Source organism: Macrosteles quadrilineatus, unplaced genomic scaffold (assembly GCF_028750875.1).
Source record: "Macrosteles quadrilineatus isolate MER2022 unplaced genomic scaffold, UCM_ALF_1.0 Scaffold_2__2_contigs__length_208266976, whole genome shotgun sequence".
Taxonomy (NCBI): Eukaryota; Metazoa; Arthropoda; class Insecta; order Hemiptera; family Cicadellidae; genus Macrosteles; species Macrosteles quadrilineatus.
The window spans coordinates 191,645,330-191,669,479 of record NW_026542595.1 but is presented as its reverse complement, the minus strand read 5'-3'; the positions used below and the strand labels follow the sequence as shown (position 1 = coordinate 191,669,479).

The following is a 24,150-nucleotide window of genomic DNA, read 5'->3' as shown; positions in this document are numbered from 1 at the left end:
TGTTCCTTCGGATTCAAATGATATTTGAATTTGCAACAGATAGCAGTAAGTTTACTTTAAGTCCTAATATGTTTTGGGGTATAGCCCATATTCTCTTCTTCTGATGATCATGAATTTTACTTGTGACGTACACACTTTATTCACTTAGACTGACTTAATGGATGATACAACAAATTTGGTTTGTTTAATCCTAAGTCTTCGCAACTAAATATTTTTGTAGAGGGATGTAAAACTTGTTTGTGATCTGTCGGGCATTTGTTGCTAGTATTCAAATTAAGAGTGTCACAGTTATAGCTTTAAACGCATTGGTTATTTGTTGTTCTTGTAAAAAAGCTTGCTAAACTTTTATCTGAACTTTTATTCAGTAGCACATTATTATGTTTCAATAAATTTATTTCTGTTATAAACATAATGGCTTTTATTATTTATTTTTGTATAAATACAATTCCCGACATTCCAGTCTGATATTAGGTTATTACTCACATTTCCCTTTCTTTTTTTTAGTTACATAATTTATAAATGTTGATTTTTATGATTTTTGGTGGAGTGTAAGTTTAAGAAAAAGGCCTATCAGTCTTTATCATGGGGCTTTGAATAAATAAAAAACCAAATAAATAACTAAATAAACAGTTTGTCATAAAAATCAGTAATAAGGAGCTACTTAGGCCTCTCGTTTCATCATATTCCCATCCATTATTCTATTCTGAGTTAATATCTACCCATTTATGTTCCCAACATTATTTTAATTTATTTCTTTTGAACCTTATTGGCATTTTTTTGTGATTTTTAAAGGGAACGATCCATATCCTAGTCTTGTTACTATCTACAGATGGCTTCATTAAACAGAAAGCACAATGACCTTTGCATCTGGGTACAGAATGCTAGGGCTTGAACCATCAACCTTCAGGTTTGAAGGCAAGCACTATAACTTGTACAGGTAACCCCAGACAATTGTTAAATGGGTACAGATGGTTCCGCCTCATAAATGAGATTTGAATATTATTAATTAAATACCAGTTTATTAAACATGAATAAATATATACAATAAAATATTATGGTCAACAACAACAAAATTGAGGAGGTCTAGTGCGGGAATGTTGCTGCGCTGTGATTGGTCGAGACTCCTCAGTCTCTTCTTCCTCTCTTCTTCAGTGCAACTCTTGGCCCAACAGGGAAAGCTGCGGAAAAATGAGATAAATATCATCTTGTATATAGTTAAGAATTACCCAAACTAATTGGCAAAGGTATGGTGAGGTAAGTGAAAAGGTCAGATAACTCAGAAAATAAAACACACACTATTGTAAATTTGTTAAAAAATCATTAAATCAATCAGGTTTCTCCGTTCTTGAATCCATTCAATTCTTAATACTTGAATACTTATTATATATTAAAATTCTTTGTTTTCTTTATTCTTAATGTAAGTTTGCCATCAAAAGCATGATCAGAATTGTTATTTTTTTACATAACATTAAAAAAAGCATGGAACTGGCACACGATTTTATCGTACTAGATCGTTCACAGATAGTTGGATTATTGAAGGTCAAGTAATCGAGACTCTTACATTCACTAACATAGGAAATGTGTATTAGACAGCTAAGAAAGTGTTATATTCAGTAGGATCCCTCATATCTGACCTCGGCATAACCGACTCCTCGGGAAATCCGACCTAGTGTCTGACCATCTACTTGTTTCCTTTCTTAGGTGATACTGCCAAGCGCATTTTAGGTTAACAAAATGCCCGGGTGTTGCCATAATCACAGCAGACGATGATTGCTATCACCGAGACAATAAAATGTGACAAATCCCGGAGTCACCAAGACTGCAAGACAAGCTCATGTCCCACAGGTATTGCCGTGGTTGCGGGATGCGATTCAAGACATGCTTACAGGTGTTACCGATATCTTGGGAGACAATTGCTGGCATCACCGATACCGCAAGATATCCTCACGGGATATACCGCGATCGCAGGAGATGATACCGGTGTTGATGTGACCACAAAATATCCTCGGGGTGTTGCCGTGTTAAAGAATACAGTAACGTTTAGTAACAAACCTGTTTAATAAACTCCTTGGCATTATTGAGGGTGGAAGCTCCGTAGATCACTCTCTTGCTACCAGGGGCTCCAGCCATTCCTGCTTTGCTCTAAAATAAAAGTAAAACTAATCAAATCTAATAACTGTATTAAAGTATGTACCACGGCCTGATTTCTTCTTACAAGAAAGGCAAGAATGATGAATATCACTAGATCTAGATACAAACTGTTACTTTACCAAAAGCATAAATAATTCTAATGGCATAAAAAACACATAAGGAAAAAATTCAAGTTTTTCAATGATTTCTTTGTTTAATTCAGTAATATTGTAATACATAGTCATTTATGGACTTTTTGAAAAAAGGGTAAAAATATTAAAAGGTTCTACTTCTTCCTTATAGGAAAGTTTGCTAACATGAGGCTTAATCGCATTGCTAGGAAAACGCAGCTTTAGTTCACTGATGATTACGACAGTTCATTAATTGACGGTGTGTCTGAGTTTGAAGTTCTGTTCCATTCTGATTGTTGTTGCTGCTGCAAAGTTATGTTGCTACACACCAAGTCGACAAAACAGGGAAACTGATTTTTAGTTAACCTGAAGACAAAGTATTCCTAATTTTACTTCATCGTTTATCGGGTTCATATTAATAATAAGAATAGCGCTAAAAGTACTCTCATAGTTTCTAGATTTTAAATTTTTGCCTGTTGTTCAGTAGAGGCTTTGTCTTCTTCGACCATCAACATGAAAGCGAGAAACATCTTTCATCGATTCATAGCAGAATGCTAATGGGGGAACCGCAAATATGCTAGTCACGCAACGCATTGGCATATTTCCAGGAAAACCCCTTTGCATTGTCTCCTACATCAACCATGCCGATACTTAATCGTGCTGCGTTCTTTAGCTTAACAGCGTAGAACGCAGTTGTTGCTGAAGTTAGAGTAAAACGCACCTTTTTTGATTATATGATGATTCGGCTACTTGCAGATGCAGATGAAAACTTTCAACACAACACACGATATCATAAGAATAACTTTAAACAATATATACATACAGAGTTTTTATTACAATGTCCTTGACATCAATAACCCACTGTTGTTTGTCATGGATGATTATTACAAACGTACTTATTTTACCCTAAAAAAAGCATAGCCTACTTTTAAAGCTGGATTGGAATATGTGTTATAACTTTTTGTGAAACAACACATAAAAAACTAAACTAAACAAATAACTTATTCCATATCCAACAAATTCCAGTATTTTTTTTTTAAATCCCCTCACTTCACCAAGTCAAGTGAGTCATTACTGTGAAATATGTACAGAAGTTACATTGACTTTCCCAAAGGTTGTAGTAGTTAAATTAAATCTCTAGAACAATTTAAACAACAAAGAACTGTGTATCCATAGAGACAACTCAGTTTTTTGAAAGATATACAGCCAACATCAAAAATTCTTAGTTAGTTGGTCAAGCGTTTTTGAGGCCTAACAATGATTGGTGAATTTGTGGTGTTGTGTGTGGGTGCGGTGGGTGTGGTGAGTATATGTGTGGGGTTGAGCTGTTGTTAGATTTGGAAGCAGGTTAATAGACGTCCACCTCTACGAATCGATTTCAACCTGCAGGTTGTACAACAGACACGAACACCAACGCATTGACTACACCCCTCACTTCTCATGAGACTAAACAGGAAGATTGGACAAGTGAAAAGGAATTAACAGATATACGAAATGCCAGACTATGTAGTACCTGATCTCTCAATTGAATAAAAAAACCATCGCTTTCTATTGAATTTTTTTTTAATTTCTTTAGACTTAAGTTAGTAGTAAGGACCAGAGAAAGAGGTCGTAGAAATACAGTGTGTGATGAAAATGTGATCAACGCTCAAAAAAGATTAATTATTTATCTACCAAGATCTTATGATAATGTTTAGAACATAAACAGACATATTCAAGCTAACCAAACAGAAACAATGAAAAAGACTTAATTTAGTCAGGAGAGACTCACACACAGAACATGTGTATTTTTTTAACAAAATCTGTAAAAGATATCTTTGATTCAAACAAATCCCTTACACCAAACTGTCTGGAACATGCGCCAGAATTTAATCCAAGCTTTGTGAAAAGAGTTATTCATTGTATATATCTGTGCACAAAAAGTACGGAAGTATTGTAACAAGATCTGTAAGATAATCTGGCAAAGCATTGCTGATTGGTATAAGGCGAATACCAATTATTAGTGACTATACAAATCTTTCAGAGTTAAACAAAACGGATTTGAACAAAAGCGAGACTCAACAAAAGTGACAGCTCACCCTGGTGTAGTCGACGAGATTCTGGTACTCAATGTAGTTGCCTCCTCCGATCATGAACACAATGGCCTCAGTGAAGGGAGTCTTGTTCTTGGGCAGCTGGGACGCGTCGGCTGACCGCAGCTGTTTGGGGTCAAAGTATCTGTAATCATCTCCGCCGCGCATCTCCATCAACTCATCTACGATGCGGGTCACCGGCAGGTTCTGTCCAACAGAGGAGGCATTTCATCAAGAAATTGACATAGTTTGTGTACATAAGCTGGTTAGAATGCAGGATGTGTTGAATAAGAAATTAGAGCTTTGTAAATTGTTACTGAGGAAGATCAGCTGTTTTTTTGGCAAGAACTACTTAAAATCTTTTAAATGCAGAATTTTAAAGGACAGGCAGATCCAGTCTTGAACCATCAAAAAGTTACTGTTAAGTATTCTACAAAATAGAAATATGATTTATAATTCACGCTTGTTTTGACTTTAAAAATATACTTATGTTGTTTCTTGTCTCAGGATTACTGTTTTTAGATTATAAAAGGTATAATGTTACTTGGATCTGCCAGAGTAATCCAAATGCTGTCTGTCGACTACGCGTTTTGAAGCAGTAGTAGCTTCATCATCAGGTCCTCAAGAACACTATCACTCATCAGAGGTCGTCAAATAAATATAATTTTTACAAACATACATGGACGGAAAATACACGCGGTTCGTAGGCCTACCATTTTCCGTCCATGTATGTTTGTAAAAATTATATTTATTTGATGACCTCTGATGAGTGATAGTGTTCTTGAGGACCTGATGATGAAGCTACTACTGCTTCGAAACGCGTAGTCGACAGACAGCATTTGGATTACTCTGGCAGATCCAGGTAACATTATACCTTTTATAATTTAAAAGTTGTTTTGGTTTATCTTGTTGCAATAAATAAAATACCCCCGCCTCAGCAAACCTGCAGACTAAGCAAATTTCAATTTGTCTGATTTCATTTTGACTAAAATATTTCCATAAATAAGACATATTTATTCCCAATTTAAATAACATTAGATTTAACGAGTGCTTAGGTTTTCTGCTACGAGGAAGGTAAAAAGTTGTGTTTTTTGACCTTACGTCAATAGTAAAGGATAAAAGAAATAAATTTGCCAAATGTTTTCAATATATATCCATAAACAAGTAAACTACAACAATTTTCATTTTCTCCATAAGAATAACGTGGGAATTTTATATTACACTATTTTTGAATTTTGAACATTTTCTCCGTGGCCGTTAGGCTTAAAACATGCTTCAATATACTAAATTATTTCTTTTTAAGCTCTACAAAATGGTTTAGAAAGAAATTGCAAAATCTTTTGTTTTTAGGGTAAAAAGTTGGAAAACCCCATTTTTACCCCATAAAACCCCCCCTAAACCCCTGTTCCCATGGTCCAAATAAACGAGACCTCGTTAGAACAAACGTAGGTTTACACGTTTGTACCAAATTTCATCAAAATCAGATCAATTTTGCTCGAGTTATCGCGCTAACAGACACATATATATATACATATATATGAATTTGAACGGATGGTGTTTTTGGCCTCTGGGGACCTCAAAACGACAAAGTAAATCGGTCCCGGGTCTTGGTCTTACCATGAGACCTACGGTAATAATAGCTTATTCCCTATATGGGAAATTTGCTATCATGTGTGCTAAATTTTCATCTCAATTTATTTCAGTAATTTTTGCAAAATACTTTGTCTCGGGCAACAGCTGATTTTTGTGATTAACTCAATAATTTATTTCTAGAAAATGAGCAGCATTTCTCAACTATATTTCTTGATCCAACCGGTGACGTTTTGACTGTGAAGTGAACACTGTAACCATTCACCAACCCAGCTCGGTAAATCATATTGCTAACAATACAAGGAGTTTGACTCCCGATCCATAAAAAAATAGCTACCAATGGTTGTTAAGGATCAGATCATGCAAACTTGTTTTAGCATAATCGAGTAATCAGTCATGCTAGTTAGTTAATTAATTAAAAAACTAAAAACCTCTTACCTAAAGGAAAACGTCAACCATCTTTATTTAATTATTGTGTGATAAGTAAAAACTCCTATGCAGCTTGGTAAAATTATTGTCACTTACATGTCTCTTGACCACCAAGTTCTTGACTCCCTCCATCACAAAAGACGACCCCTGCGACACCAGTTTGGAGAACATGCTCACAGTCTTGGTGCCTCCGCCAGCATACTGGTTAGGGTTGGCAGCCATTTTAGCATAAGCCCTGAAAGTCACAATCGATTTCAAACAAACGTTTCAATACAATTATCGTAAAATAATATTCTATGTTAAGCATATTAAATGCGTATTCAAGATTAGAAATATTCATTTCGGCGATGAATATTGTCAAGTGAGTAGTCTGGTTATTAACTGCAGTTTTGCAAAGAAGATATTTTAATTTAAAACTCTTTAACGTTTTTTGAGCACACAGTGATTCACTTATCTTCTTTAGTTTTTTGTTAAGAATCTTGGAAACTTGTACCTTGTCATTTAAGGATATTTTGAGAAGACAATTTTGATGATAAACTTACCCACCTAACCTAAAATTGATACATTGTATACTTTATAGCCTACCCTTTTCCTTTATACAAAAGCTTAGAGACTCACTTCCAACGCTTGATGTATGTAAGAGGTCGCAAGTCGCACCCAGCAGCTTCAAGAGCAGAGCAGTAGCGATCGTACTCCACCTGAAATTCAATTTTCAAAAGTGTTAAAATAAAAATTGATCAGGATGTAAACTTAAGGTACGGTGTTGACTTGCACACCAACTACCCTCTGTTTTTCAATAAATTGTTTTGACAAACACTATAACTAGTAACAATCTAATTTGACCTTTAATGTCTAGATTTCAATTGCTCTGTGTAAACTTTATCCAATAAATAGAGTTGCATGAACTTTTTTTAGCTCAATGATGACCTATAATCTGTTTAACCTTAAACCTTTATAACAAAATTTGGCTTGGTTCACAAGGTATTTCTGTTGTTGCATTATTTATTTTTAATCGAAACAATCAGTTTCACTAAAAGAGCAGGAAGCTGCCTCAATACCTGTGCTGAAAGACAAGTGTCAAAGATGGTCTTATGATAAGTAAAGGACGTTTTCATGAAATATCATAATTTTATTAGAAACAAAGATTTTTCACACAGTTTTAATGTGACAGAACACAGAACAATTCAAGAAAAAAATCAAGAAGACAAGACTTGTGCCAAGTGTTGGATGAAGAAGGAATCAAAAGGAGACATACTTTCTCCCATTGGCTAATCGACAACTTTAATCATGGATAAGCAGTGGGAGTAACTATGATATTTTATGGAGAAAATCACAAAAGTTCCAATAATTTCTTAACCGTAGTTTTTACAGCATGGGGTAAATAACATACTTAATTTTGGTTAAAATCTGTAATTTTTCAAAATGAGATTTTTCCGTCAGGGTATGGGGAAATCACATAAATTACAATAACTTTAAAAAATAATTTTTACAGCAGTAGGAGTTGTATAATTTGTTTAGGAAAGTTCCTATAACATACTAAAATTTTAATCAAAATCGTCCAGGTTGTTTTTGTAAAAATTAGATTTTCCCGTTATTTTATGGGTTTTTATATAAAAATCACGATTAAAAATCAGAATTTTAACAAAATTTTAAAAATCCTAGAGATATCATGGGTTACTACCATTCCCAGATGCCAAATTTCATAAAAAATGGACTACAGGTGTGGTCGGTAGCTCTGTACACATCCACACTTAGACAGACATCATTTCAAAAACCACTGTTTTTAGGTTCAAGGGGGCCCTAAACAGACATGCCCATCCAAAACTCAAACTCATCAATTTTGACATACACGATACTTTATCCATATACCAAGATTCAGAGAAGGAAGTAAAAAAATCAACAAGACAGAGTGGATTGACCTACCTCAGACATGGTGTGTGTGCAGATATAGTAGATGATGAACAGCCTCATCTTGTCATCAGGAGCCCCAGTCTCCGGGTCTGCCAGGATCTCCATGAGAGGGCGGTCCAGGGACTGCTTGCTCATGATCTTCTCCTCCAGCTCAAACAGTGTGTCCAGCCGGCGAGACTTGATGGCATTCAGGATACCTGCAATTAACCCAAGTTAAAGAATACGGTAATGCAGGATCGTAGAACTGACAAAAGGTATGAAAGTCGAATTTCAATACAGCACTCTTTCGCATTTAAACACCTCAAAACTGGATCCTTATCTTAAATAAAAATAAATAAGATGAATCCATCAGAAGTTGTGTTATTTATTTCAAGGATTACTACTGCAGATATTTTCCATCTTGATCAGTAAAAAGTTTTTCACTTTTGGATCCCATCCTCAGGTGAGAGTTAAAAAAACATAACGAGATAGTACACAGAACCCAAAGCTCAAAATATAAACCACACAGAGAGTCTATCAGTAAAAACAAGAATTGAAAATCCTAAAAAAACAGTAATTAGTAAAAAAAAAGAGGGATGGAAAATACAATGTATGAGTACAGAATCAGAATCAGAATACTTTATTCTTGAACATAGAGTACAGAATAGGCGTCAAACATTACAGAGATTTAATTATAAAATAGCATAAAGTTGTTGGGCTTTGAGGCGCTGTCGGTAGTGATGGTTATTACTATGAGGGTTGTTTAGTCCTCACTGGAACATCGGTGAAGTTCTCGAGTTCATGAACTCCTCAACTGTGTAGAATGGTCTCTCCACAAGCCAAGCCAATAAGCGTTGTCTGGTGCTGCTTATGCTGGGGCCTTTTATTGTCTCTGGGAGCAGGTTAAGGAACTTCGCTCCCATGTAGGAAGGCTTTTCTTCAAAAAGAGTTAGATGATGGACTGGAAGTGTGTAATTCATAGCCTGTCGGGTGTTATGGCTGTGCCTATCCATACCTCGTTGGAGCTGTAGCCTGCTTGCGTGAGGAGCCACAGCTAGGATGTACAGGCTTGTAATCGTTAGGATTTTTAGCTCACGGAATTTAGGTCTGTGACTTTCTCTCTTGTCCAAGTACAAAACGGTGACTCGAGCAAAACTGGCGTTGTTTCCGTGGCAAATGGCAAAAACATTAGGAGTCAATAAAAATTTTACGGAAAAATCTCAAAACCACCATGTGTGAAGATTAGCAAATAATCCAGGAATGTAGAAAAAATAAATTAAATTTATATCAAACAGCTTTTAACAAACAGGTTGTGACATCATTGTTTACGTGTCTATCTACAAACCATTGTGTCGTCAATGCAAGTCGGAACAAAGCTAATCCAGATGAGAATTACCCTCTGGTACTATAATGTGCATAAATATATAAATTCTTTGTTTGAAGTTCATTGTTGGTGATGGTGAGTTAATGTTGTTCAAAGGTTTATTGCGGACATTTTCCATCACGAAAGTAAAAAAAAACAATACACAACGTTTCGGGATCTGGAATCTGATCCCGTCTTCAGGTGAAAAACACAGGGCAGTATCTAAACTTTCAATCAAACCACCAAATTTCTGTCAAGGAGGGGGTTGCTTACTCTCTGTTTGACAGGGCTAAGAGCATTTGCTCCAATCAGGATGAGTTAAAGGATGAAATTAAGAAAGTAGAACAGGATTTGGCTAGTAACGGATACCCTCGATCCATTATAAACAAATGCAAGAAAGATAGGGCTACGCGTGAACCTTTACAAAATCGTAAGGAAAAACTCGTCCACATGTCAATCCCGTATGTGTCAGGACTGTCGGAAAAGATCAGAAGGGTTGCTAGGAAATTTAAGGTGCAAACAGCATTTAGGACACAAAACACACTTAGGCAGAGTCTCGTCAAAACAAAACCCAAAAATGACACTCAGGATACTAAAAACTGTGTTTACAGAATAAATTGCAATGATTGTTCCAGGCCTTACTATGGCGAGACAAAAAGACCATTGAACATTAGAATCAAAGAACACAGAGAAAACACCAAAAAAGGTTTAGTGGAAAAATCTAAGATCGCTCATCATTGCTGGTCCGAAAATCATCGTATGAATTTTGAAGAGGCAAAAATTGTCCATAAGGAACCTCATTTTTTCAAACGTAAACTCATTGAAGCCTCATACATTAAATTAGCAGATCAACCAATCAGTCAGTCATCGGTTGAAATAAGGCCACTTTGGCTACCCATTTTGAACAAGGAACTAAAGGAAAGGGAACTTAATTGTTCAATAAATAGGGAAATAACGAGTTCTCCTCAAAATTCGCACGTTATGTTAACTCGTAGTAAAACTCGTGATAGGAATAAACATAATTAACACCCATCTTGCGGCATCGTACATCGCTCCGCCATTCTGTTGGTTTTACTTTTCCAGGGACCGGAAGCCATTTCTGTTGTCTCCGTGTTTCCGATTGGTCAGCCATGTTGGTTCAGTTTCATTGGTGGAGTCATAGCGTACGGTGTTGTTAGTGTTCCATTGTGTGAGTTTTTTGTACGTAAACCTTTTATAGATTATAGTGTTTTGTGATTTGTTATTAATTGCATGTTGTATCATGACTTGACTGCTATACAGTGCACATTTTTTTACTACTACCCTCGGTAGTGTATTCCAACTTAGGTTGGGCGTTTGTGTATTGTTAGTTGTAATGTGTTAGTTAAGTTTTTCACCTGAAGACGGGATCAGATTCCAGATCCCGAAACGTTGTGTATTGTTTTTTTACTTTCGTGATGGAAAATGTCCGCAATAAACCTTTGAAATATATAAATATCACAAGAATACAACAAGGCTACAGACAAGATAGGAGGCCCACCTGTGGCTATAGTCGTATGCATGTCTATCAGTCGCTTCTTCTCCAGCAACTGTGGTAGGGATTGGACAGCTGATGTCAGTTTAGCCGTGTTGTCAGACATCATTGATATTGCCGCATCGCTCTCATTGTCCAAACCCTGTAACCATCACAAAAATATTAAAAAATAATTATTTCACAATGGTTCCTTTGGTGGCAAAGCTAGTTTTTAGTACTCATATTTTATTGGTAGAAAATAAAAAATATATTAATATTTCCTCTAAATCCAAAACTGAATAAAAACTTTAAAAAATTTAAATTTAAGAAACTTAAAACAAAAGTAGTATATTGTTTAAAAACTTGAAATACTTAGTTTAAAAACTATAAACAAAATGTTCTTAAATTATCATTTTGAAATAGTAATCTGCTGAGAAAACTTACCATTGAAGCTTTTAGTCTTTTTACTTCTTCTTCAGAGGACCGATACTGTTCCAATTCTTCTTGAATAGCTTCTGCCATTTGGGGGAATGGGCTGAAAAATTGAATATTAACTTTATGGAACATTTTTTGGTGAAAAACACAAACTTTAAAAATTAATGTGGATTGCCTTTTTTGCTTCATTGCAAGAATTTTACATATCGGGAATGTAACCTCCCAGAACCTCTTCATCTCCACCCTCCATTATCACTCTAATACGTCTAATAGACAATTATTGTTCTATAATATACCTCAATACAGTAAACCAATATGAATTAGCATTTGTTTAGAAATATTTCTTGAAAACTGTTTAATACAGTTAAGGCATACCTGTAAAGAATATATATTATGTAAGTTGCAAAGAACCCTGTATAAGTTCACCCGCCTTTGTTGGCCTTCCCAGTTCACATTACGCAGAGTCTGTATGGCTGTATTGTGCTGCAAAAAGTGTTCTCTAAAGTCAAGGAATAAAGAGAGGTACGCATTACGCTCGCCTTTACCTGCCCTTGTGGGTTGTCCAGAACTTATCCTTGTTGTCCAGGTCGCAGGCGCGCGCCTTGCTGCGGACCCCTCCCTTCGGAGACTTGCCGCTGGTTTCCTCCACAACCACACGGTTGAGTGCAAGATCCAACACGTCGTGAGCCAGCGCCTGGTAGGTCCACGAGTGGTGCAGCATCGTGGCCATGTCCATGTTGCGGTCCAGGATGATCAACAGCACTCGCTGGAAACTGTGCAACAGACATTGTAGTCTAGGACCAAATGAAGTTGAAATAAATGGCTTTTATTATGGATTGCCTGGTTATAAAATGCATACTTCTACATACAATATAATATAATACACAGTAGAGTTGTCCAAATCCAAAACTTGTTATCCGAAAACCAGTCTAAAACAAACAGTGCTAGAGGAAAGTGAAAACACTGGTTTAGTGAAAATCATCACTTTACTGGAAAATCACAAAGTAAAAACATACAGAGAAACCATAGAACTATACAGTTGTCAAAATGAGATAGACAATCAATAAGTACAAATAAAAAATTGGCGAACACAATGGACATGTCTACACAAGATGGTAACGCAAATGAGACTAAGGTCACTATCCGCCAGGCAAATAGCTGAGCAATGGCAACTAGAAATAACTGGTGACAGTTTTTGTTCCTTGTTTTGACAACTATACATTTGTTTCTTAGTGTAGTTTTTGTGTGTTTTGTAGTTGTGATTTCCTACCTTTGTCTGGGTTAGTGTGCAAATCTTGTAATGTTTAAATTTTCTTACCTAAGAAAAATATCACTTTCCAGATCCTGAGCCTCAGGAATATTATTTTGATCCTACTGATCGAGATGGAAAATTGCCAATATAAACAGTAGTATATTGGCAAATAAAATAAAATAAAATCTCAAATTTAGTTTTCTTACATTTAGGACTTTCAATTTAATACCTAAATGCAGTGCTGGCAGAATCAGTAAACAAATTGTTTCTTGCATCCCTCAAATTTTCTCTCAGTTTCTTATCCAACTTCTCAGCAACCATTTCTGCTGCGTTACCTCTTGGACTTCTGATTACCGGAACAGTCCCTTAAACATCAATAAACTACTTAAAATCTGTATTTTTATTCATATAAACCATTGGTAATATACCCAATAGATGTAAGGCCTAATGCATTATACTTTAAACAAGGTAAACAGTGGTTCAAGCAGCATTTGAAGCTAGTACTAATGAGTATAGTCCAGTGCTTCTCTCAGAATTCATAGCAGAAACTTCTCTCTTTTGAAATTCCTCCTGCGTAAGTAATTGGTCCCAGTTAAAGGTTTATAAAATTAAAAATTAGTTTATTTATTAATTTTTTTTAAGTGTGAGTCAATCACAAAGTTTTGAGGACTGACATAGTTAAAGAAAGTGGAAACGATGAGGTCTTCATTAGTAAACTGTTTTGTTAACAGAATATTTTTTTCTCATTTGAAAATAGTTATTTGTGTAACTAGTTGTGAAAGTGGCACTTTGCTGCACACGAGAGCAATGTTTACGCACGAGCCGCAGGGGAATGCGGAATGATCTCGAGTGCAGCAAAGGCCTTTTTCACTCGTGTTACACATCATATTTTTCCTACAGTCACTATAAAGCATATAAATAATTAGTCTTTCAAACACTATACAACACGTTTTTAGGTTCAGCTGGCAACACAAATGGTGCCCTAGAGAAAGTAGTACCCGCGGTCCGTATCACTCCGCTATTTTTCCTCGGCAAGAGATGTGCTCCGCGTTTTGAGAATATAGTTCCGTATGTTTTTGTAATTTGAAGTGGTTTCTGTGCCTAAAAAAAATGCTTTAAAGGTATTGTCTTGTTTATTAAGATCGTAGGAATGTTTTAAAAACGTTTAAAAGAAAAGTCCAGAAAGTTCAGAAATACCGAAACTATAAACACGAAATGACAGGTTAAATCGTAGTTAGAGTAGTCAATCAGCTACTCATAATATTATTATCTTTAAGTGTTGCCAACCTATTTCCAAGCTTACACGGATTACGTGCATAATAGAACTACGCTGTTTTGTGTTGTTTCGTTGGAATCCTGATGTGCGGCAAAGTATAAACCGTACGACAAAGTATAAATATGCAGCAATTAGCAGCTTTCTGTACTATAAACAGTACAAGGAAGCCAACTTTGTCGGGTGACTGTAGGAAAATATTATTTTAGACATAAAAAGTTGCAAAACATGTGTAATAACAGGTGATTAATCTCATCACTGTGATTAAAATTATCATAATAACTTAAGCAATAAACAAATGACTTATTTTTTTATGTTTTGTCATTATGACTTACCCAAAGTGGCGAACACAGAAAACAAACTGTCCACAAGAGAGTCCATTATCTGCTCCATTTCTGTGTCCTTTATCTCTCCTCGGTTTATTGCTAAATAAAAAAACAATCCCTTTCAAATGCATTGCCTATGAATATTCTTAAACATAAAAGAAACTGTAGGCATTCAAGACTCTTTAAGTTTGTCAATATTATTGTTTTTGTAATAACTAAACATGTACCGTAATCGTAATACATTAGTGATCACAAAACTTTTGAATTGAGGCATAGATCTTATTTGCAGGGTTTATTTTAATATGTTCAATAATTTATCAAGTTAAAATGTTTGCTCCACAATGTTTGATAGTATTATTTAAAAACAAATATGAACGATACTAGTAAAAATGTAGTTACTAACATTAAAAAACATATTTCTTTAGCTGTTAAATTCTGTTCAATAAGGATTCATAAGTTCGGCAGACAAAGGCAAGAGCTATATGTTTTCAATATGTAAAACGGCTTGACTTATTATTAAATAGTCATGAGAACTTTACTTACCATAGTAAGACATTGCATCACTGTTTTGATGTCTCAGAATGAACATATCGTCTTCAAGTGAAATGAAATTCAAGTATTGGTCGAACACCTAGTAAAATATAATTCTTTCAACATTTAGGTACAATAAATGTGTTGTTGGTCAGAGTGTATAGAACAGGGCCGGTGCAAGGTGTTTTTCCCGAACATGCGAGTCATTTTTGACACCCCTTTTACAAAATATGCTAAATGAAAACATTGTTTCCAATCAGACTAATTTTAAGACTTGCCCCTACATATACTTTAAAATAGTTTTATGCTTTATAACACATCTAGGTGTTAATTTAACTAAAACTTTAAGGCAATGCTAAATTCTAACAAATGCAGCTAAAACCAGTATGTCCAGCCAACTGGAGAACTAAGAATTATATGCCTACTTGAATTTTGATGACTGTTGAAGAGTATGTGAATTGTACATGTATTTTGTATGGAAACAGGATATTTTTACTGTCCGCGAGGGTAAAGAAGTCCCTTGAGTCAGAGCGATACGCAGCTATGTTTGGAGGGTATCGCGCACTATTTTCAGGCGCTAAGCATCTGGGCGCCTCGCCTCGATGTCTTGTCTATAAACAACTGTGGTAAACATAATTACTAATATCTTTGTTTTGGTAAGTGGATTATCATCATGTGGTCACGTCATTTGATTCATTGCAGTCTCGTGTGTATGCGTTTTGTTTTGGACGGTCCTTGTAGCTATGGATTTAAGCTACTATACATAGTGGAGAGAGGGATTTAATTAGATGGGTGATCGAGTGTTGTGACAACGAATGTAAAGACAAAAATGTATTAGTGCTGATAGAAAAGGCAACAGAACGTGCCGCAAACTATTGTTAAGTTCCAGAAAAAACTATAAACGAATTAAAAAAGCCGGCAAACAAACTCCGGATGAAAAACTCTGTACACCCGGGAAAAAACGCAAGAAGGCTGACCACCATAAAGTACAAATAGATAGCTTTGATAGGCGTGTATTTGTAGATGTAATCCGCGATTTTTACAAAAACAAATAGATTGTCCCTATATGTTAAAAACTTTTACCTGTTTTGAGAGAAAGAATTAATTTTAAATGGAGCGAATGGGCACTTTGGCGTCTCTTAAAACATATGGGGTTCAAGTGGAAGAAATTGGGTCCTAAAAGAAAATGTTTGATTGAAAGGCCTGACATCGTTAATTGGAGGTTTAAGTATTTGCGAGAGATAAGAAAGCTAAGGGAACAAAAAAGGAAAATTTTCTATCTGGACGAAACTTGGATGGATAGTAATTTAACGTTCCAGAAATGTTGGAAAAGTATAGACGTCAATGGCGTGTTACCTGATGTAAACGCGTCAAACCGCGTGATTGTCATAGACATTGGGTCAAGCTAAGGGGTTTTGCTTGTTTTCTTCTTAGGTTTATGGTAAAAGGATTAATAACTTTAATAATAAGTTGTTTATTGTTATGAATGCTATTGAAACTGCTGTACTCGTGTAATATGCATTCACCATAAGTATATTCATGGATCAACTAATTATTTGGGTTTAATGCTTTCAAACTCGGATTTAAAAAGGATTTTATTGTATTATATTGTATTGGTATTGTTACATTTAACTAAACAAAAATCATAAAGTAGAAAGGTTATTTTGTATTGGTATTGTTACATTTAACTAAACAAAAATCATAAAGTAGAAAGGTTATTAATTTGCCTTAGTAACACTAGAAAATGGGTTTCCTTCAATTGTATGACTATGCAAAAAAATATTATGACATAGATTTATAAAAATCATACAGATATTAAATACAAAAATAAGCCTTAAAACTAGCAGAGCAGCGTCAAAACGGCTCTACAGTAATTGACGCGCAAAACGTTCAAGCGTAACACCTTCAAACTACGAATAGGCCGGAGCTCAGAGGACTTCTTTACTCTCGCAGACAGTACTTGTAGATGATGGCCAGTAAAATCGATGACTGTCCTCTCTCATGTTTGCAACTTGTCTATGATTAAAATGACAAGTCAATTCTCAAATACATACGCCTAATTAAAAATTTAAAATATTATTTGTAAGAACATTGTAAAAAAATATAAAAACAAGATCACGCCACTCATCCTACACTCATCTCCATTCATACTCGGCTTAAAATACCTACTCATATGGTCGCCATTTCAGTTAAAGTAGTCGGTTTTGTTGATAAAAATCCAAATCAGATTTTTAAATCAGTTAGCACCGCTGCTTCATCAGAGGTCAACCTTACCCACCTAGTGAAGCTAGTAAAAGGCAGTTGCTTATTATATGAATCATTTCCAGAGTTTCCTTGACGCCTAATTCAAGGACTATCCCCACTTGAATTTCCAGTTACTTTAGTGTGGATAATTTATTTAAGAGATTAACCAAAGCAATTCAGATAATACCTTACAATTGCAAGTTAGCAACACATGCCTACCTTGTGGATGTGAGAGACGCAGTTGGCTTGCAATGCTGATGCAGCTAGGTCCTCCAATCGCTGCCGGGATATCGGAGAGATGAAGTTGAGATGGTAGATGTCGTAAATGTTGTTGTTGAGATCTTGCCCTATCCTGCCGAGGTTTTCCTCCGTCGGCATGCAGAAATACACAGCTGGTACATCGGGGATAGGATCTCTATCGGAGTGCAACTGCCTGCACCCGATAATGCCGGAAATATATATTACAATATTGCTACTTTTAAGGATAAAAGTTACAATCATTTTGGGGGGGAAAGAGTTCAACAAGCTTACAAAAAAAATTCTTGTCAGCAACATGGTTTTCTTTTAAAGGCTACTTTGTCATTCCTGATGTTCATAAAAATTAAAAACGTCAAGAAGTAGGCCTATGTATCCTCAACATTATAGATGAAATAGTTACAGTGTTAGCAAAACGGGAGTGCCGATGGAGACCAGGTCAAGTCCCTTCAAACGCGTGCACCCTCACAGGTCTCCATCCGCACTCCCGTTTTGCTAGAGGTATATAGTTCAATAACCAACCTCAGTGGTTATACATTGGAACCCCAATAAGTAGACCCTTGATAACAAGAGTAATGTTTGAATACACTACCATTGATTTCATACAACTCATAACTAGGCTACATATTATTGAAAACCTCCAAAAGAAGTCAACCTTGATAGCAAAGCAAGTCTTATTTGATCATCCCCATGACAGTCTTGTCATTGAGGTTCTGCTGTATTTGAGCTTAGACTAAAAAATTTAAAAACTGCTATGTAAAATGTGGAATATTCAGTGTAGCATATTGAATAAGAAATCAAACCTCGCTGCCTTTTAAATTAAACTGCAGTACAGTGAAAGTACTAAGCCAGCTTCGGCCAAATGTTTCTATTCAGGCTAAACTGAATAGAAATTTCAGAATGTTCTTATTATATTGGCCTGATACCTATGATAGACCCTTAAACTATAGTTTTTAGAAAAATTTTCCCACCATTTTTTAAAAAACGCCCACTTTTAGGCGGTACTCAATATGACAGCACTGCCAACGTCACGAGCATGCTGGATTATATTAGGGGGTGTATACTGTTGTTTGAGTCTTGAATTTGATTAGGCTACTGCAAGTAGACTTTTAACCTTTTGCCTTTAACCTTTTTTTAAATCTTAGTTGTTCATGTTTTTAGAAGTGTAGCCTAATCAAGAAGTGTAGCCTGACTGTGTAGCCTACAGTATTTCATGTTTTTTTTTTATTTATTTATTTTTTTATTTTATTTGAGAGTGCTACCATCTATAAAATATTTCTATCTTAATTTTAGATGGTGAACTTTAACCAAATCCACAATAGATTTGTGGAACATATAGAAAATTCTATAAAAGTTGGTAAAATAACAAAATATAATAGTTAACATTAAATTCTTGTTCACTCTACAAAAATCAGAGATGAGCATATTTTTTGGGCCAATCCCATAATGAATAAGGGAGTGTGATCATTAAATGGTTTCAGGTAGACCTACTGAGATTTTATATCATATGAAACCAGTTTTGTTTCTTTATTATGAGTGTAAGGTTACCAGTTGGGGGAAGTTCAAACCCTGGTCTTTTTCCTCTCCTTGATAAATGAATAGTATCACTAAATGGCAAATAGCATCTTAGTCAAAAATCTATCCAGCCCAGGATCAAACCAGCAACCCTCAGATTTAAAGGTAGGCATTGTAACTACTCGACTCAGACACCGTACTGTAACGGCTAAAATGCACAAAATAAAACTAAAGGAGTTGAGTAAGTAATGAAAAGTAGTCTAGATTCAACTAAAAAAAATCATTCTACAGTATAGGCCTCAATTCTTTATAGTAAACAAAGGATGAATAAAATAAAAATAATATTTAAAAACCAATCTGAACTATACTCACACATGGAGTGTTACACCTAGCTCTCGTAGTTCTTTTATAGATATTAAGGGAGATATGATATCTTGTCCGTATCGATCATAAACTAGAATTTTCCAAACTGGTTCCGAGGCCATTGTTTTGGTTTGAGGCTGGTTCAAGTTTAGCATTTGCCTCAACGCACCTAAAACAAACCACAGCAGAACCAATTTGTAAATGTTGCATTTACATTACAGTTTATAATTTAGAGGTATTTACAAAGATTGTGTAAAACTGTTATAGAAAATGTATTCAAATTTACATCACAACCTAACACTAGCTGCTATCTCCCTTAATATCAACAGGTGTAGGAAACAGCAACTAATAAAAAATAGCATTGCAATTTCAGTAATATTTATTAAATCAACCAGATTTACAATTCTCAACCATATTTTAAGCAGTGACTGCTTTCCTTCTTGGTACATTTTAAACAAACAAAACCTTTAGTACTTAAGCTCTCAAAAGAAAATACACCACCGGTCAGTTTAAATGCAGTTTAATGTGACTTGTGTTAAGAAAATGCAAATAGAAATTATTATCAGAAAGGTAAATCATGTCCAAAATAGGGAGACTCAAACTAATGGTCGACTTCTCCTGCTTTGCCAGCGACTCTTTTGAAGTTGCTCATGTTTGTAGTGATAATCGGAGAGCCGAAAAGTTGCAAATAGTCTATACGAGTCACATCAGAGCCATCTTGATTATCTTGAACAAAAATCTGCAAGTTTTGGACGTTTTGAAATTTTACAAACAGAAGACCGATAGGATTTCCAGAGGAAAGGTCAGATGGCTTGACTTCGATTAATTGAGTAGGGACATTTTGGGAAGCTGCGTCAAAGTCCAGAACAGTAGGCTGATTGATAAAGAGCTTGATAGTTTTTGGGCCAGTCGCTTCAGGAGCTTTGATTTTGATTGAATGAATTTTAACAGCTTGATTGAAAGTGATAGGTATGATAAGCTGGTTGTCACAGTCAGACAGAAGGTAAGTGTCGTCATCCTTGAGACAGTTGCCCAGCGGGTGGCTGTCGCTCTCGTTCAAAGCTTCCACGTTGCTTTTCACCATAAATGGTGCCAAATCCAACTGGCCTTTCACAGGAGATGGGACTTCTGTTCCTGATTCGGACGACAAAGCATGCTGTTTAATTTTCTCCTCTAGTAACTGTGGGTTGGCGCCTGACATGTGATCTATCCTTTCACCGTTCTTGTAGAATATGAAAGTCGGCATTGCAGTAACACCCTGAGCCATTGCTGTATCTTGACAAACATTCACGTCCACTTTCAGGAACGTTGCAGAAGGATATTTTATAGCCAGCTGATCGTAGATAGGAGCGATTCGCTTGCAAGGTCCACACCAGGATGCTGTAAAGTCTACTACTACCAACTTCCCATTGGACACTAAATGTGACTGGAATTCAGTGTCGTTATTGATGATAATTACGACCATCTTGAATGATTTATACAATGATAGTAAAGCTTATTCAATTTATATTACAAGTCTTCTATACGTATTCCACTTGTTACTTTAGTATTCAGCACCTGAAATAAATATGAACAAACTGAACTAATAAAATAAATAAAGGCAAAAGTTATTCATGATTATAAATTTAAGTTAGCCTACATGTTTCTAACCATAGGATTGGACTAGTTTTGTAGGTTTGTTTGGTACTCAAAATGTGTATTCAGACTGTCTATATGAAAGCATTGACCATTGGATACTGAAGTAGACATTCCACCAATATGGACCAGCTGTCGCAAATTTTTTATTAAGAAAGAACATAACTTTAGCTAGCCAGTCACAGAATGCGTTAGTGTCTAAAATTCTATTTTCTCCTTATTTTTTGTTGGCAACCAAGTTAACAGTTGTTGGTAGTTGTTGGTTAGATCATAACAGTTGCTAGCTCACAAAAAGTCCTTCTATTAGTATGTCTAGAAAAAAGTTTGTGTATTCCGCAGAAATCATTAATTTAGGCTAGATGAGCACAATCTTTCGGTGGCTCACATCAACAACAACGATTTACAATAGGAGTTTCCCGTGTTAACCTTATGAGTATTCATATTTGAAAGGAATTAAAGGATTTTGTCATCCGGTTCAACTTCACAAGTTGGTTCTATGGTATTAAATAGCATTAAAAAGTTATAAGGTTTATCAACAGGGTGCAGCCACTAAGTTATTATTTTCATGCATTTATGACAACAGCTACCGGTAATTTAAACCAACTAGCAACAAAAAGCTGCGCAATGAGAACTTTAACCTTTTTCTATGGTTTAGGTGCAGTAGAACAATCAATATGGCTATGGTAGATGTGCTATAGGCCTACTATAGCATACCGTAGGCTATGGATTAAAAGAACCAAATTTTCTTAAACCGTGTCGTCTCCCATACTGCAATAGCCTACACACTATATACTTACAAGCCAACCCCGTACGAAGGACGGGTAGGCCTAAGTACTCTGCTAGTTTGTTATATTTTATTTGTCTTTCAAACATTTAGGACTCTTTCCAGGGTTAAAAACTAGGCTTAGGCTCTAATTGCATTTTTGGATTCAGCAAGAAAAACAATGTTTAAGTAGACAAATAAACATTTATTTTTTAATCAGAGAATCTATTATCAACTTGTGCCCTCCTCAGTTTTTTTAAAATGTAAAATAACTTAGGTAAGTAGCCCAAAGCCACGTTTAACTTACACCGGAGTTAAACGTGTTTACAACTAATGTTCCTAAAAAACCAAGAAATAATTGGTACAGAAACATCAAACAGTAGGCCTAATGTTGGAAACAGTATTATAGGGTAGACTTCCATATCTGTTGTCAAAAACAACCCGAATGAAAATATCGAATAATTTTCATATTTGCTATGCATTTTTGATATCGTTATGTTATTTCATTGTGTTTCACCCACTATTTATTTGTGCAAAAACAGTCTGGAAGTAGCATAAATTAATGAGTCGGTTCATTATAACCTAACCTTTACCTTCCTAATCTAACCTAACTTCAAAACACTTAACTTAATACAGTCACGAGTCCACAGAACACCCAACCTACCCACCTCACATGTCTAAATAAGAACTGAAGTAGTTCATAATCAACGCTCAGTTGAATTTATAAATGCCTCTACCTCCTTGTCCTCTTTGGCAATTCACAGTAAAGTTATGGCGACAGAGACCAGCCGACAAGATGCATTACAGTAATAAACTTTAAAAAATCGTAGTAAATTCAGTTTTTGTGGCAGCAGAAAAATTTTTGCACCATTAGCCTATTTTCAGGTAAAAATCTAGTTTCCAATGATATATAACTTACTATAGAACGCTTGGTCACCCCCATCTAAACAATTTCCCAAACGGTAAGTTCCAAACTAAACACGGCTTCATTTAGGTCTAAACCAGGTTTGTCCTCATCCCTAAAACAAAATGGGGCAAAAGGCCATATCTTGTTTTAACTTCCAAGCCTAAGTTAGCCTAAATTATAAATTTAGGAAGCTTATCGGTAGGTATGCCTAGTTAAAAATATATTCGTTGCGCTTAAAGTTCCAGGCAAGAAAAAAAATTTTACGTCTTAAAACATCACCAATACATTTATACAACCCAAAACATTCAATTAGCCTAGATTGTGTGCATTATTTTTAAGGTTAGATTACTTCACAGTATTATTTAACATAAAATAATAATTTACCTATTTGTTTCTCTCTGAGCGTTGTCATTTCAAATTATTTCAAAACTATGTAGAAGGTAATAAACTTGGTTTATGTACAAATTAATAATTAATGCAACTCACTAACTTAACTTTATTATAACAGAATTCAGGAGTGACGACTAGTGATGTGACGAGCAGTGTTTCCATCCGCAAGAAAAAAATATCCCTGGGCCAACGTCAAAAAGTCCCTAGTTATCCCTAGTCCGTGTTCTAATAATCCCTCCAATTATCCCTCTCCATCAAATCTAGATAACTTATTATTTTTGCAGCAATACCAATGGATATCATGTATAGCCACCTAAAATATGGTAACTGGTGATATTATTCTTCAATATCCAAAATTATTTATAAAGTAACACTTTAAAAAAAACATTTTTGCACCACTAAAACCGCGGCCATCTTTAACTCCAGGCAGGCCGCGGCCTGAGAATTGGCAACGTTGCAAGTACCGTAGTATTGTTTAGCGCCAGACGTCCCATAAGTTAACATGGAAATAAAACATAATATAGAATCGAAAACCAAAACAATATAAATTGAAAATCTATTTCTGTACATTCAATGTGGAGTCAACATTTCCATAGCTCCGTAACCAAGCTTTCGTATTCTTAAAAAAAATACATAAATAACATTAGTTTAGCGTTCTCCAAACAAACACCTTTTACAACACTATTCTTGCAACGATGCCACTTCGAAGGCCGCGGCCTCCGGCCTGGAATTAAAGGTAGCCGTGATTAAAAACTGTCTATGTGGTACAAAACAAGATTATTAACATGGCCACCATGCCTTGGTGAAAAGGTTACACCAAGTTACTTACTAACCAAAAAACATCACAGGAATCACCGGTAAAAAAAATCAAAACGAAAACAAACATTCGACATTGACACAGGGCACAGGGCTACTAAGAAACATACAGTAATCTAGATCCGCCATTCCATTCCACCGACCAACTCCAGCCCTTCGCTTGTTTCGTGCAGTGTTGGCTGTTACTCTTCCCCTTGTGTGTTCCGACTTTGAAACACTACGTCACTACCACTACCTACAACCATGGATAAAACATCCTCCTTGAGGAGTATCTTTTATCTATGCTACACCGATAGCATAATCAATTTGTTACCAAAACCTAGGGAAAAAGTAGTACCTATAATCAAT

At 35.5% G+C, this 24,150-nt stretch overlaps 2 protein-coding genes across 2 annotated transcripts; both read right to left on the bottom strand.

The window, feature by feature from the left end:
- Positions 1–842: 842 nt before the first annotated feature.
- LOC128988134 (protein sly1 homolog) lies at positions 843–23,109 on the bottom strand. The gene is made up of 15 exons (XM_054409354.1): positions 22,981–23,109; positions 19,301–19,460; positions 17,378–17,591; positions 14,927–15,014; positions 14,393–14,482; positions 13,014–13,149; positions 12,078–12,305; positions 11,542–11,632; positions 11,125–11,260; positions 8,276–8,460; positions 6,971–7,050; positions 6,449–6,587; positions 4,340–4,540; positions 2,053–2,142; positions 843–1,178 (listed from the first exon to the last, which is right to left on the bottom strand). The coding sequence occupies exons 1-15, from the start codon at positions 23,006–23,008 to the stop codon at positions 1,149–1,151; spliced, it is 1,896 nt and encodes a 631-aa protein (XP_054265329.1). The 5' UTR covers positions 23,009–23,109; the 3' UTR covers positions 843–1,148.
- On the bottom strand, positions 19,653–23,119 carry LOC128988136 (thioredoxin-like protein 1). Its single transcript, XM_054409357.1, has 2 exons — positions 22,981–23,119; positions 19,653–20,848 (listed from the first exon to the last, which is right to left on the bottom strand). Exon 2 carries the CDS (start codon positions 20,754–20,756, stop codon positions 19,893–19,895), a length of 864 nt encoding a protein of 287 aa, XP_054265332.1. The 5' UTR covers positions 20,757–20,848; positions 22,981–23,119; the 3' UTR covers positions 19,653–19,892.
- Positions 23,120–24,150: the final 1,031 nt, after the last annotated feature.

Coding starts and splice junctions, on each gene's coding strand:
- LOC128988136 (XM_054409357.1), bottom strand. CDS start 20,756: ATGGTCGTAATTATCATCAATAACGACACTGAATTCCAGTCACATTTA.
- LOC128988134 (XM_054409354.1), bottom strand. CDS start 23,008: ATGACAACGCTCAGAGAGAAACAAATAG. Junction 17,592..19,300: donor CTAGGTGTAACACTCCATGT/GTGAGTATAGTT, acceptor TATCGGGTGCAG/GCAGTTGCACTCCGATAGAG. Junction 8,461..11,124: donor GCATACGACTATAGCCACAG/GTGGGCCTCCTA, acceptor GGTTAATTGCAG/GTATCCTGAATGCCATCAAG.